Source organism: Rhamphochromis sp. 'chilingali' (assembly GCF_963969265.1).
Source record: "Rhamphochromis sp. 'chilingali' genome assembly, chromosome: 10".
Taxonomy (NCBI): domain Eukaryota; kingdom Metazoa; phylum Chordata; class Actinopteri; order Cichliformes; family Cichlidae; genus Rhamphochromis; species Rhamphochromis sp. 'chilingali'.
Genome location: NC_137937.1, coordinates 22,001,015 through 22,017,032, shown reverse-complemented (window position 1 = coordinate 22,017,032; position 16,018 = coordinate 22,001,015). Strand labels below are relative to the sequence as shown.

At 42.0% G+C, this 16,018-nt stretch overlaps 1 protein-coding gene across 1 annotated transcript; it reads right to left on the bottom strand.

Annotated features, from left to right (window-relative positions):
- Window positions 1-2,964: 2,964 nt before the first annotated feature.
- LOC308403935 (beta-1,3-galactosyl-O-glycosyl-glycoprotein beta-1,6-N-acetylglucosaminyltransferase-like) lies at window positions 2,965-4,764 on the bottom strand (the record flags this gene model as incomplete). Its single annotated transcript, XM_080893723.1, has 4 exons — window positions 2,965-3,450; window positions 3,575-3,979; window positions 4,258-4,351; window positions 4,460-4,764. The coding sequence occupies 4 exons, from the start codon at window positions 4,762-4,764 to the stop codon at window positions 2,965-2,967; spliced, it is 1,290 nt and encodes a 429-aa protein (XP_080749849.1).
- Between the last annotated feature and the right edge of the window lie 11,254 nt (window positions 4,765-16,018).

The following is a 16,018-nucleotide window of genomic DNA, read 5'->3' as shown; positions in this document are numbered from 1 at the left end:
TCCAGCAAATTCATGGAACAACATCAGAGATCTCTTTCCGGAAGAACGCAGTCCTAGGAACAGCATAGATACTACACAGGACCACCCGCAAGGGCAATAGGGGATGTATAGATCTATATATCTCGATACTGTATATCACAGCACAGAGAATACGGACAAAAATACTAAACGAAATATATTTCAGCTTTTGTTTATTATTATGTATATATTATTAATTTAATATTAATAATATTATTAATTAAATTTCATTATCTGCATCTTTACCACACATTTGACTAAGTGTACAGACTGTAAGTGCAGTGAATGCTAAAATTATACACGTAACATTGGCATATACTGGACATGCAGTGCTGAGATTCAGGATACTGTGTTAAAGGCTGGGATTCAATGAATTCATCATACAGGCAAGTTTTGAGTATTAATTTTCAGAATGCATTAACAAAGATAGCCAATATTGAGCAGCGTTCGATACTGTTACCCATCTGCTAGTCTATACCATCTATACTAGTGTATAGAAAAACAGCAGCAAAGTAAGTGATAAGTATGTATATGTTAATTAACATATGTAAAATGAGAGCCTTCATTTTTTTTATTACAATGACCAATAGAAGAAATAATGTGTGATATTAAAGGTAATTAATATTAAATACATAGCAAAGAAACATATTAGCTGCTTCAAATTGGGTTTTTGGGGGCATTTTTCAGCTTTATTTGATAGACTCAGGATGCCCCCTGGGCGCCTCCTGGGTGAGGTGTTCCAGGCATGTCCCACCGGGAGGAGGCCCCGGGGCAGACCCAGGACACGCTGGAGAGATTATATCTCTCGGCTGGCCTGGGAACGCCTTGGTATTCCCCCGGATAAGCTGGAGGAGGTGGCTGGGGAGAGGGAGGTCTGGGCCTCTTTGCTTAGGCTGCTGCCCCCGCGACCCGGCCCCGGACAAAGCGGATGAGGATGGATGGATGGATGTTTTGCAAATAGAATAGACAACAGGTGGAAATTATAGGCAATTGGTAAGACATCCCTAATAAAGGAGTGGTTCTACAGGCGGTGACCACAGACCACTTCTCAGTACCTATGCTTTCTGGCTGATATTTTGATCACTTTTGAATGCTGGTGGTGATTTCACTAGTGGTAGCATGAGACAGAGTCTACAACCCACACAAATGGCTCAGGTAGTGCAGCTCATCCAGGATGGCACATCAATGCGAGCTGTGGCAAGAATGTTTGCTGTGTCTGTCAGCCTAGTGTTCAGAGCATGGAGGCGCTACAAGGATACAGGCCAGTACAACAGGAGACGTGGGGGAGGGCAACAAAACAGCAGTAGGACCGCTACCTTCACCTTTGTGCAAGGAGGAACAAGAGGAGCACTGCTAGAGCCCTGTAAAATGACCTCCAGCAGGCCACAGATGTGCATTTGTCTGTCCAAACAGTCAGAAACAGACTCCATGAGGGTGTCATGACAGCTCAACATACACAGGTGGAGTTGTCCTTACGGCCCAACACTGTGCAGGATGTTTGGTATTTGCCAGACAACACCAAGATTGACAAATTCGCCACTGGTGCCCTGTGCTCTTCATAGATGAAAGCAGGTTCAGACTGAGCACATGTGACACACGTGACAGAGTCTGGAGATGCTTTGAAGAATGTTCTGCTGCCTGCAACATCCTCCCGCATGACCGGCTTGGCAGTAGGTCAGTAATGGTGTTGGGTGGCATTTCTTCGGGTGGAGGCTGCACAGCCCTCCATGTGCTCACCAGAGGTAGCCCGACTGCCATTAGGTACCGAGATGAGCTCCTCAGACCCCTTGTGAGACCATATGCTGGTGCAGTTGGCCCTGGGTTCCTCCTAATGCAAGACAGTGCTAGACCTCATGTGGTTGGAGTGTGTCAGCAGTTCCTGCAAGACAAAGGCATTGATGCTATGGATTGGCCTGCCCGTTCCCCAGACCTGAGTCCAATTCAGCACAACTGGGACTTCATGTCTTGCTCCATCCACCAACACCACATTACATGACAGACTGTCCAGGAGTTGGTGGATGTTTTAGCCCAGGTCTGGGAGGAGATCCCTCAGGAGACCATCCGCCACCTCATCAAGAGCATGCCCAGGTGTTGTAGGGTGATCATATAGGCACGTGGAGGCCACACACACTACTGAGCCTCATTTTGACTTGTTTTAAGGACATTACATCAAAGTTGGATCAGCCTGTAGTGTGTTTTTCCACCTTAATTTTGAGTGTGACTCCAAATCCAGACCTACATGGGTTGTTTGGGGCCATTTTGTTGGACATTGAATCATTCTCCCAGACTGCTGTTTCCACAATCAATTTACCTGTAGGTTCTCTATCTATTTTCTATAGTACACAGCCAAACACTAAAGTTTTACATTTTCTACCCTTGGGTTATGAAATTATCACATGCCATGCTAGATTAGCAATGATAGTCTATGTAAATAGTAATGTACTTAATATAATTTTAAATAGCCATTTAATTACAAGCTTAAATTGCCGAAAAACTGATAGTAAATGATAAAATAGAATGAAAAAGAAGAAGAACTTTAAAAAAGAATAACCCCTACAGGCTTGGTGTGACCCATCTCCTAGATGTTATTTTACACTGTTTGACACAACTGCAATTTGATAAACACTTAAGAAATACAAATGATAACATGTGACATAATAATAATCATCATCATTGTCACAAATCAAAATGAAAAAAAGCTAACTAAATGGTTTCCCAGTTACAGGTGGGAGTTCAGTTGACTAAGCAAAGCACTATCACAAAACTTAAATCAAAAGGCGTGACAACACTGCTACATTTAGTAACTGTCGTACAAATTCAGACTCCACAACTTTTATAACACATCTAGGTCCACATGAAGTTATGATCCAACACTATCCAAGAATGTGTTTATACTTTTGGTTATCCATTTGAATTGTTTTTCATAGTGGATGATTAACTCTCCAACTAATCCAACTCAGTCAGTGCCTTGTGTCTCAGATATTTCTCTAAGCAATAGATAGCAATGGGATCTCTGTCTGCATCAAACTTATTGGCAAAAAGGTGATGCTGTTCAATCAACCACTGCAGGTCTCCAGCACCATACACACATATTGATCTGACATGATGGCCTTTACATTCTGGGTATACTGCTTGCAGAGAACCCTCTGACCCCTCGTGCCCCTGCCACTTCACCATCCGTGCAATTGCATTAATGTCTGTGATGTCAAATTTACGGTTGGGCCATGTTGAGCCTGGAACACCAGGCATTCGTTGTATTGTTGCCCACAGAAACTCATCAGGACTGTAGGTGTCTTTGGCCCACTCAATGAGGGCCTGTATTCGCTTGTCTTCCAACACACTGTGAATGTAACCTCGGTTGACCACAATGTAGGCATTTCCTGATAGTATAGGGAGATTGAAGGGAGTTGGATCCTTTGTTTTTCCTACTGGCTGGGACAATTAAAAAGTTAGTATGATCGTAAGTAAGTCTGAAACAATGTTTTTTTTACAATAGCAAAGTAAATTGATCAATGGCAACATGATACATTATGAAAAAAATATCCAAAAGAAGTACCTGCATTTTTCCATCAATTACTTGGTAAACATTCATCACCCTCTTCTTCTTTCCTTGAGGCATTTCTTCAGACTCCAAACTGTTACCTCCTTTCAGTGAATGCAAAGCTTGCACAATTTCCAAGTTAGTTTTTAGAGGGAAATCCTGACCACAGAGGTTGATAAAGTATTTCCAGTTTGTACTGGTGTTATAGAGATCAGCCATACAGTTAAGATCAGCTTGTACACGTGTCCATCCAGCGTAGACCACATCCACAGGCTTGCTGACCATGAACACATTTGGGAAACAGGAAGTAATGGCATTGATGGCAATAAAGACTGAGGCCGGTGCTTTTTTGTCCACATGGACGCAATAAATATTTTGAGGTGTGTAGATAGCTCGCAGTAGTCGCTCAAAGTTTTGCACCTAAAGATAAGAACAATTTAATTGGCTTCCTAAATGTTTTTGGTGAAAATGTTCAAATGAGCACTTTCATGGTTATTTAACAAACGGTCAAAACTAAAGTACCAATGTGAGATATCCATCATACCTAAAACAGTAATTTTGTGATAAGAAATTTCAAAAGATCAAGCTCACACCATGCTCCCTGTACTGTACACCATGCACTGTACATTTAATCACTTAGAACTTTACATATTTAGACCTACTGCTAAACGTTGCAGTAAATTATATAACATGCTTACCTTGTGATGTACAACCATAGAATAAGCCAGAGGAAAGTCCTCTTCTTCCTTGCTTAATGGGAATGTTATGTATTTCCTGGTTATTTTGAATTTCCTATAAATTCACAGTTTTCAAGACGCAATGTTGGTTTTAAAGTCCATATCTGTAAATCGTGATTAAGAGTTCAGTAATTACTAAAACCTGTGATTTAAAACTACAAACCTGCAGTCTTTGGTTGCATTGATATAATACTCATCAGGGATCTGAATAATCTTCTGGAAGTTTTTGCTGATGGTCAGTAATTTGGCTTTCTGAAATTCTTCCTTCTCTCCCCGCAGGATTGCTGAGCAGTTGCAAACTTTCTCTGGGCTCTCATCATCATCGGTATACTGTAGCCACTGATACCTGAGAACGTAGGCAGCACTTTTGCCTGTTTTCAGTTGACTAAGTTGTGAAAGAATCCATAGCAGTCCCAGTACAGCAATGAAATGCAATAACCATAGCTGCCAGCCTCGTTTTGGAAACATTTTTTTTTTTACAGTAATGGGAGAATCTCAAGTACAATAATATTAAAGTGTGTGAGAGCTGCTAAAAATGTTCTATATTTATTTTATGGTAACCTCTGGCACTATAAAATAGTAATGATTAATGTTTTATGATATGTAGACAATTTCCTTTCATGGAGTTATGCTGATCAGTGCATCTGTTACTGAACCTGGAACCAAGAGATGACATGAGGATAGTAGTGAAAAAACATGATATATGGAATATTTCAAAAAGAAATTTAAGTATAGGCCTGTGAAACTTCTTACGTCTAAAGTTCAGAACAAGAACCAACATAAAACTTTAAATTGAATAGTTTTAGGCAAAATAAAGCAAAAGCCGTTGTTTTTAAATAAACATTCTGATAGGTAAAAATCATGTAACTTCATTATACTACAGGCATACATTGCGTAATAACTGCTTTGCACAACCACTGTGTTTTGTAGTTTGTTTTGTACCTTTCCTAACTTAATCAAGAGAAAAAGAGATTATTTCCTATCTGGGATCTTTCATTGGCAGAGCAAATCCTTTTTTCTATTCTCATAGTTATCTATGGCATTCCTTTTAAGGTTTTTGATACATCAAATCTTCGGGGCACGTTTTATTCCTTGAGCTAAACTGGTTACGGAAGACCAAACTGAAGACATTCTGTAAGCCACAGCCTCCAAATACCTGCAGTGGGTGAGGCAAGTTCCTAGTCAGCTAGATGGAAAGAAGAAGAATCAGGAAATCAACATCAGATAACCCATTAGATAACAGATCATTGACATCAAGACAAGGAATCTCCTGACCATGCAAATCCAGCACCCTGAAACTGTATGCTAAGCGAAAAGAAAGGAGGCCAAGGATTAGCGAGAGTCAGAATCACTGTCCAGGATGAGACAACGAACATCCACGAGTACATCAGGAAGTTGGACACAATCGACCCACCTGGGTCCTCCTTCCTCACATCCCCATGGTTGGCCAGCGTCAACCGTGACAGAATGATCCAGCCAAACATGGGCCCAGCGGACTCTGAGGAGAGGCTCAGGAGGGAGGTAATGAACAAAGTTTACAGACTATGTGATTTGTGGTGGGAGAAGCCCGGGGAAGTCTTGCGTCACGTCTCGCCGTGGAGAGGCAGCTGCAGGAGACGTTTTTTAAATTTCCCTGGCTGGTTGACTGTCTCAACCCATGGTTGGGACTTCATGGACTTCCTGCTCTCAACCCTCCACCTCCACTCTCCGAATTAGGCTGCTCACCGGCCCAGTCGTCTACATGGAAACGACGTTCATGCCGCCAGCGCCTCTCACCACAGTCGGATCCCCAGACAGCTCTACTGCCGGCTGTGGTGAGTAATGGGGACACTTTTTCATTTCTCACACCATCTGTTTCTTTGTTTACAGTGGACGGTGATGCCGCAGACGCTTCTGTAAACCAGCCATTAGTGCAGCTGGCATCGCCTCAGTCTGAGGTCTCCACACCACTCTTTGCTCCACCACCTGCGGCTACGGCGCCACCCAGACCTGCTCAGCCTGAGCTGGAGGAGCTCAGCAAGCCGGAGGAGCTCGCGCCGCCCGAGCAGGACCTCAGCGAGCCGGAGGAGCCCGCCCCGCTCACGGAGGAGCTCAGTGAGCTGGAGGAGTCCGCGCTGCCTGAGCAGGAGCTCAGCGAGCCGGAGAGACCAGCATGGTCACCATGTCCACCACGTCCACCTCCAGACAAGAACCAACATAAAACTTTAAATTTAAAACATGATACAATAACCTGAAACACTGACTTCAAAGTAAAACAGGAAACTTAGGCAAACTTGTGGCCCACCTTTAAGCACCTGTAGTACAGTTTGTTGTCCTTCAAAAATGTTCATTTGTGGTCTAGTGACTTTTCTGAGAAGCTTGGGAGTTTTGACAACTTGTGCCTTTCATCTTTGCAGAACTTGTAGGCGACCTTTAACCTTGTGTCACCTTGGCTCTCAGAACTGAAGAACCTTCTTGGATGAGAGGTCTTAGGTTACCTGTTAAGAGGTGGTCAGGCTGAGTCCAGAGGCGCACACTCAGAGGTTCAGCTCTCTATTTCACTACAAGGTCCCTTCATTCTTTACATATCTGATATAAGATTTTTTAGTTTGTGTTATGTTTATTTGTAGCTTCATTTAAAGGAAGAAGAGCTTGTGAATTGGAACCAACACAGGAAGAGAGATTGAAGCCATATGTGTAGAGGAATGCGGTGACATACGACACTTCCTCCTGTTTTAACAGACAAACTAGCGCTCTCTCTCTCTCTCCTTTTATGGGAATGTCTGAATTTCTATACATACCAAGTTATCTCCTGTTTCAGCTGACAAGCGAACAGTCTCTCCTTTTATGGAAATGTTTTATATTCTGAACATGCCACTCCTACTTCCTTGAAAACTTGCTTAAGTATAAATAAAGAAAGCTCTGAAAGCCCTGGGCGGTCTTTCCTCTGTGTCACATCTGTCCTGCACACGTTGCTGCAGGATGGATCGGGCGATGAGGGGGGATCGTCCATGTATGCATGAAAAAGATATCTTGAGTTTGAGTTTCTTTGCCTTCTAATAATTTTCTCTTCACAATATCCATGTCGAGCAGAGTGTAAAAATGGCCTTTGGGCAAGCACACACACTTCTTAGCAGTGCAAAGCTATGAGCAAAAACAGCAATATATGAAAATCCAGGCAGCCAGCCTTTGTCTGCCCAACCAATCCTTAAATTGCACGGCATGGATAATTTGCATTGCTTTGGGGATTTTGGAAATGAGATAGCTAATCCAATAATTAATGCGTTAGCTATCCCAGGTAATCCAAAAAACGAATAATTTGTTCATATAATAGCTAATCCGTGAGCTAACAGGAAAAGGAAATGGATTTTCATGTAAGGAGTGGAATTTTTTTCTTAAGGAAGTACAGAACGTCTGTTGTTTAAAAGATTTAATTTGCTTCAGCAGTTGAAAGTACAAGTTAAAGCGCTGGACCGCGATGTGAAATCAGCAATCTGCTTCGCAAAAAGGATGCTTCTCAGAGTGGGTGATACATACTCCGACAAAAACAAGTGTTGTTATGACTTTCTATCTTTCTTCTGAGAAGTGATGTGACGGTCCTGGCGTCTCCCAGATCGTCTCCTCCAGGATAAAACACCTCCCTCACCTAGCCTTGATTATTAATATTATCTAGCAATTCTAAGCCTGCTATTTTCTACTTATTTTCCAAGTTCGGGACATTCTGTTTGGACTCCCTTGGCCCAGAAAATATCATCCTGATTTTAACCAGTTATGATATGTTAGCATGTTTACAAAACCTTCTGCACTTCTACATGTCAATCACGATAATTCAATTCAGTCGTAGTGCAAAATCAAAGTTTTTGACCCCTATTGCATGGAGTGCCAACTCTTTCATGAGCACATAGCAATGTGTATGCAAAAAATCATTTAAAAAACAGCTTTCTTTAATCATTTTATTCCTAACAAAGTCAAAAATAAATCTTTGATTTTTGAATGTACTTACTTATTTCTCTTTTTTTGTGTTTTAAAAAAGATTTATAGAATCAGTTTTTTAGTTTGGAATTCAAAAATGTTTGTGAAATTTTTATTGACACTTTCATTATTTTTTTGTGAAATTCATTTTTGATTATTTATTAATGGATTAATAATTCATTTTGAAATATTGATTTTTAAGTAGTGCTTTTATTTAAATTAAATTATCAGATAATAATTTACTTTAATAATGTTTGAATAAATAAATGAATTTAAATTGCGTATTTTATCTTTCAATTCATTATTTAAGCACACAATTCTGTATTTTGATGCGTGTGACTCTTGTGGTCCTCCATATCCAAGTGCTTGGTGCTATATACAGTAAATACATAAATAACATTTAACTGAGTAGAACAGAATATCTTTAAACTGTACACATTTCCTGTTTTTATTTATGCAAGCCACATGAGCAAAGAGTTCAGAAAACATTTGGTCAAGTTAATGTAATAAGGTAGGTTACGCTTTATGTTTGTGGCCATAGAGTTGCTGGAAATTGAATAATTTCCCCTGCCTGCTGTTTCCAAAATCAATTTCTCTGTAAAACTAAACTTTTGCATTTTTTACCTTTAGGTTATTAAATTATCACCATGTTAAGCTGGATTAGCAATGGTAGTCTGCTTATATATTAATGTAGTTCATTTAATTTCAAATAACCATTTAAATACAAGCTAAAAAGCAAGAAAACTAGAGTTAACGATCAAATGAAACAAAAGAGAAGAAGAACTTTAAAAAAATCTCAAAGGTTCGGTTTGACCTTGGTCCTAGATATTATTTAACATTGTTTGTCATAAGTTGATAAACACTTAATAAATATAAATGATAACATGAGACATAATAATAATGATCATGATAATATTAATATTCACCATCATCATCACAAATGAAAGTAAAAAAGGCTAACTAAATTTTTAATTTGGGATCACAAAATGTCAATGGTTTCCCAGTTACAAGTAGGAAGTCAGTCAACTTCATCTCACCAAAGAACCAGCATAACAGTTAAAAACAGTTGTGAAAATATTAAAATCTGGAACCTAAAACAGGAACCACCTTTTACTGGCTTTGAAATTGAAAGTAAAAGTGATTATCTCCTGTCTGGGATGTTTTGCGCTCTGGCATTTCTTTTAAGTTATCTGATGCATCAAACCTGCAGGACAATTTTTTGGTCCTTCAGTTAAACTGGTAAGCGATGGCATCTCTTTTAACAGACATATTTGTTTCGTACTTCAGAATTTGTAGTCATCACAAGAATGTGTTAACCCTTGTGTGGTGTTCGTATTTTTGTTACTCAGCCAGTGTTCATGGGTCTGGTGGACCCGCTAGAGTTTTGGCTTTCCAAATTAACACTATCAAACAATTTTATGTTAAATTACTCAACAGATGTTTACTTCATCCCAATTACAAGACATATGAACAGCAAACATGGTTAATTTTTTCCCTTTACCTTTGTTAGATCACATTTATGAATTAATGTGCTTCTCGTTTTTCTTTTATATAAAATGTTATAAATAAATCAGTTATAATCAAGTGGAGTGAGTGGAAAGACACAACACATTTACACGTGAAAAAATAATTAATTGTTTAATTTTTCTTTTGAAAAAAACTGAACACGGGTCTCACAGACCCGAACACCATACAAGGGTTAAACAAATATATACCACAGAGATCTTATAGCAAACAGAAATGCATTTAACGTACTCAGGCAATTACAGTGCTATTTCCCCGCAGCCTTAACACCAAGAGTAAAACTTATCTAGCCGACATAGCAGGAATAAGTATACTGCACCTGACAGAAATAACATGCTCTTACTTTAAAAGATACGTTGCTCAATCACATGGTTCTTTTCTCCATGCCACTTCCTTCACACACACACACACACACACGTAATCCGCAGACTGGTGCAAGAAAAACCAGTAACGATTTCTCGTATGAATGCACAGAAAACCAGTTAACGACGACTCAACAGTGACAGCAATGATAATTATCTGTGTGTGTGTGTGTGTGTGTGTGCGTGAGCACAGTACATCAAAATGCAATGTAAATGTAGCAGCCCTTGGCATCAAGAACGACAGAAGAAAGTGTGTACATTATTGTACTTTATTGGAGCCCCGTGGGGAAATTGCTCTCTGCATTTAACCCATTCACTCAGTGAAGCAGTGGGCAGCCATTGGGCGCCCGGGGAGCAGTGTGTAGGGACGGTACCTTGCTCAGGGGTACCTCAGGGTAGCTGTTAAGGGGAATCGAACCCCCGACCTTCCGATCATGGGGCAACCACTCTACCTACTGAGCTATCCCTGCCCTAAGAGAGTCTCTAACGGGTGCAGCCATTTATTTCCTCACCACACACGGCTCATTCTCTGGACGTTGAGCACCGTGAAAACTATAAAATAAGAAAAAATTGATACCCGTACAGTACCTTTTGAACTATAACAATGAGCAATAACAACAATGAGCTTAAGTTAATTCAGGCAAGTTCAAACAAGTAATTCTGAGATATACAGTCACAGATTAAATAAAACAAAAGGGGTTACTTCAAACAGCATCAAGGGATTACACAGTTCAGTTAAATAAAATATAACAACAGATCATCTCTCATCACATACCTCAGTCCGCTTGCCAAGGGTGCAAAACTCCGGTAAACACTTAAACACTTCGGCCCGTTTCTCATGGGGTGCTGCTAGCTTGCATGACACACATGTCTAGCTAAAAAATAGCACATGGATGTAAGTAACGTAAATACAGAATAAAAACGTTTTCAGATAGCTCACAATACAAACGCAGCAACATACCTTACATTAGAAACACACTTATCATACTTATCAAAGTATTATCGTAACTTACATGGACTTTGTACAACTTATTCCTGCCGCGACAGACTGCTCCATACACGTTACGGGGCATGCCTCTGAGCACATCTGTCCTTAGTGCGACTGCGCATACAGTTCCGACAACCCCCGCAAAGATGACTTATGGTACAGATCAGCGGTTCATTACACTCCCACCAATCATGCTATGATTTACAAACTAGCTAATCATACATGATTTGAACAACAACAAAATGAGACCACTTCAACCAATATACAGGTGTACAAACATCATAGAGCAGGTGCCACCTGGACTGTTACATTGTTTATGTCAGTATGTCAGTTCCTCTCAGATAATAACATGGTTGTTATTACTCTCTTTCAACAAGAACCACCAGTTTTTGAATAGGCCGCTCGATGATGGGGGGCTTGAAAGCACGGTCCTGTTATTTGGTCTGACTTTGGACTCCTACTTGAACTTTGACCCGACGGACTAAACCATCATCGCCTTCGATAGTTTCAACGATACGCCCCAGTTGCCACTGACACCTTGGTAACATATCTTCCTTGATGATAACAATGTCATTCACTTTTAGATTACGGCGGGTTTTGTGCCACTTCTGTCTTGTGGAGACATTCATGAGGTATTCTCTTTTCCACCTACCCCAGAACTGCTCAGTTAAGTATTTTACTCTACGCCACTTCTTCGTTGCATACAAGTCTTCTCTCACAAATTTCCCAGGTGGTGGTAGAGCAACTTTGGACTTCATCAGTATAAGATGGTTCGGAGTAAGAGGTTCAGGTGCCTTTGGGTCACAGATACTGCCCACAGTCAAGGGGCGGCTATTTACAATAGCCATGGCCTCATAAAACAAAGTTCTAAGAGAGGCATCGTCTAGTCTTCCTGCACACTGAGCAGTAGTGGCATTTAGCACATTACGAATGGTCCTAATTTGGCGTTCCCAGATGCCACCAGCATGACTTGCAGAAGGAGCATTGAAAACAAACTCACACTGTTTGTCTACCAGGAAAGCCTCCAGTGCCTGCATGTCACATTGTTTGAGAGCCTCTCTGAACTCATTTCTGGCTCCTACAAAGTTTGTGCCTTGGTCACAGCGGAGTTGGCAAACAGCTCCTCTGAGGCTGATGAAGCATCTAAGGGCATTGATGAATGCATCTGTTGATAGGTCTTCTAGCATCTCGATATGAACAGCACGTGAAGACAGGCATGTAAAGATAAGCCCATACCTTTTGTACTCCTTACGGCCCCGCTTGATGGAAAATGGACCAAAGCAATCCATACCAGAGTACGAGAAAGGAGCGGAGGCTTCAGTCCTTTCTTTCGGGAGCTCTGCCATGCGTTGCTCCTCGGTGGGGCGCCGAAGTTTTCGACATTGCACACATTTATGTATTAACTTGGCAACTGCTTTGCTTCCCCCAAGCACCCAAAACCCATTTGCTCTGAGTTCTGCTAGGGTTTGACTGCGACCCTGATGACAGATGGTGGCATGGTAATGAGACAGTATTAGTCTTGTAATGTGACTTTCCTTTGGAAGGATAACCGGGTGTTTTAGTTCTCGACTGAGCGTTGCCTTTGTCAGTCTTCCACCGACACGAAGAAGTCCTTCATCTAAGATGGGATCAAGACAACTTAGGGGGCTAGAGCATGGAAGAGAGTTGCCCTTCTGAAGTGTCTTTATGTCTTGCAAAAAGGCTTGTCGCTGAACCAGACTGATTACTAGCTCACAAGCTTTTCTCCTTTCCTCTACCGTCACAATGCTGCTGACACAATCTGACTTCATGCCTAGTCTCTTAATTCTTGCAACTACTCTGATGAGCGTTGTCCAGCTGGAAAAGCGGCTTAGACGGTTCAGAATGTCATTTTGCTCATTGGCATGGGTGGCAAAGGTTTTCACCGATTTAACTTCAGGGTCACAGACTAGCAAATCTGGTGAAAAATGTAGTGTTGGGTGTATCTCAGGTTTCCATAGAAATTTAGGACCCGATAACCAGTTCGTTGACAGAATGTCCCCTGCACATAGACCTCTCGAAGCGTGGTCAGCTGGGTTTTCTGCCGTATCCACATAGTGCCACTGAGCAGGGTCTGTGGTTTCTCGGATTAGCTGAACACGATTTGCGACAAACACATGGAATCGCCGTGCCTCATTGCTGATGTAGGCCAATACAACTTGGGAATCAGTCCAAAAGAATTCCTCGTCAATCTGCATGCCGAGCTCTGTTTTTAACATGACGCTTAGCCTTGCAGAGATTACTGCAGCCGAAAGCTCCAGCCTTGGGATGCTCATGAGCTTTGTTGGTGCAACTCTTGCTTTGGCTAACACAAGGCTACAGTGTACTTCATCCTTTCCATTCTTGTATCTGAGGTAGGAACATGCACCATAACCTATGTTACTGGCATCTGAAAAGTGATGCAGTTCCACCCTCACTATGTTGCCAAAGTCTGGAGGATGGTAGCATCTGGGTATCGCTATTTCCTTTAGCCTGTGTAGATCCCTTTTCCATTGCTCCCACCGTGCATGTAGGCTATCGGGAAGCTGATCATCCCAACCTATGCCCATGCGACACAGCTCCTGGAGAATACATTTACCACTCAGGATAAAGGGAGCTACAAGACCAAGAGGGTCGTAGAGGGAGGAGACAGCGGACAGGATACCACGACGAGTTGAGGGTTGGTCCCTTTTGTCAATGTTGAAGCTGAAGGTGTCACTTTCTATTGACCACTGAATGCCAAGTACGTGACCCTCCGCTGTTGAATCCAGGCTAAGGTTGAGAGGTCCAGTGGTTACTGCCCTTTCTGAACACCATCTCCACCTTGTTCGAGTTAAATTTGTGCAAGTGTAAACCTCCAGTCTTACACAGCTGCTGTGCATTGATAATCAGGTCTGTAGCTTCTGTGACTGATGGGACGCTAGTCAGTCCATCATCAACGTAAAAGTTCTTTTCAATGAAAGCAGCAGCCGAAGGATAATCGGCTTCGCATTGCTGTGCAAGATATTTAAGGCCGAAATTGGCACACCCTGGAGAGGAACCAGCACCGAAAAGGTGCATCGCCATTCTATACTCTTGGGGTTCTGTTTCCAGCTGACCGCCCTTCCACCATAGGAACCTCAGGTAGTTCCGCATGTTGGGTGGAACATAGAACTGATGGAACATTTTTTCAATGTCGCAGGTGATGGCTACTGCTTCCCTCCTAAAGCGGCAGAGAACTCCTACTAGAGAGTTTATCAGATCAGGGCCAGTCAATAAGGTGTCATTCAGAGAGATGCCCAGAAACTTGGCTGAACAGTCGAAGACCACCCTAAGTTTATCTGGTTTCCTAGGATGGTACACCCCATGATGTGGGATGTACCAAATTGTCTCTCCCTCATGTGCTGGGGGGGCTGGTTCTGCAACACCTTTGCTGATGGTTTCCTCCATGAATGCTGTGTAATGGTCATGGTACTGCCTATTGGACCTTAACTTCCTCTTGAGGTGTTGCAAACGAGCTTCAGCCAGTCGCTTGTTGTTTGGCAGCATGGGTGGAGAGCTGCCCTTGAAAGGAAGTGGCATCTCATAGTGTCCATCCTTCCTTTTTGTGATTGTGCTGCCGAGGAGTTTTACAAAATGAACATCATCTTGAGAAACATATTTATCTTGATAGTTTCTTTTGCTGAAATCCATTTCTAGGACCTTTAACACATCATTGACCGGAGGCAATGGCATTTCCTTTACTGCCACTCTGTGTACAAAGCTTTGATGTTCCTTTCTATCAAGATATGGATTTGCTGATTCTATGATGCTCCAGCCAAGCACGGTTCTTTGAGCAAATGGATGGTTTTCTGACCCTACAATGACTTCTAGAGGGGCCAGTGCTGATGGGCAATCATAGCCAATCAGCAATCCCACTTCACAGTCTTGAAGTGGCTGCAGCTTGTTTGCCAGTTGCCTCAGATGCGGCCACTGAAGTGCGGTGTCCTTTGTAGGAATGTGAGACTTATCGACTGGGATGAAATCCCTTGTGTATGCCTGGCGTAGCTCCCTTGTGTATGCCTGGCGGGGGGGGGGGGGAGATGTGTGTATTCACATCATTTATGTTAATGAGAGTGTGGGGAGTGAGTTGGAGGGTGGGGTGGGCTGCTTTTAACTATGTAAAGCACTTTGTGCTACATTTTTTGTATGAAAAGTGCTTTATAAATAAAGATTGATTGATTGATTGAATCATGCGACTCACTATGGAGCCCACGAACTTGCAATCCACAATCCACTTTGCTAGCTATGACTGTGTCTACTGCTGTCATTGTACTGAGCCTTAATTGCACTGGCTGAGTCTTCACATTTAGTGCAGAGACCAGATCTCCCAAGATGAAAGTTGAATCGCTCTGTGTGTCGAGCAGAGCATATGTGAGAATCTCACTGTGGGGGTCTTCTGCCAATGACACAAAAACTGGAACAATGCTAGACGTAGCTGAGGAGTATCTTGTCAATGTGTGTGACATGACATTGCGGACTTCCTTTGTCTCATTTCCTGCAGATGGTGAATCACTGTTTAACATTTCACTGGCTCCCTCAATTCTCTCTATGTGCAAGCAAGTTGGATGATTTCGACCACATATAGTGCATGTGTGCCTTCTTTTGCATTCTTTACTAGTGTGACCCTTTCTTAAACAGCCGAAGCAAAGACGGTTTTCACGAATGAAAGCTCTCTTTTCATCAGGAAGCCTTGTGACAAAGGTTGGGCACTTGGCGACACCGTGCGTTTCATCGTTGCAGACGAAGCATGGTGGTCTTGGCTTTGAAATTAAGGTCCCTGGTTTACCTGCAGAGTGCTTAGCTTGAGCATTGGTGCTGAGTGCCTTGGTTCTCTTAGGAAGCCTTTCATCTGTTACTTTAGTGGTTAATAAAAAGGGAG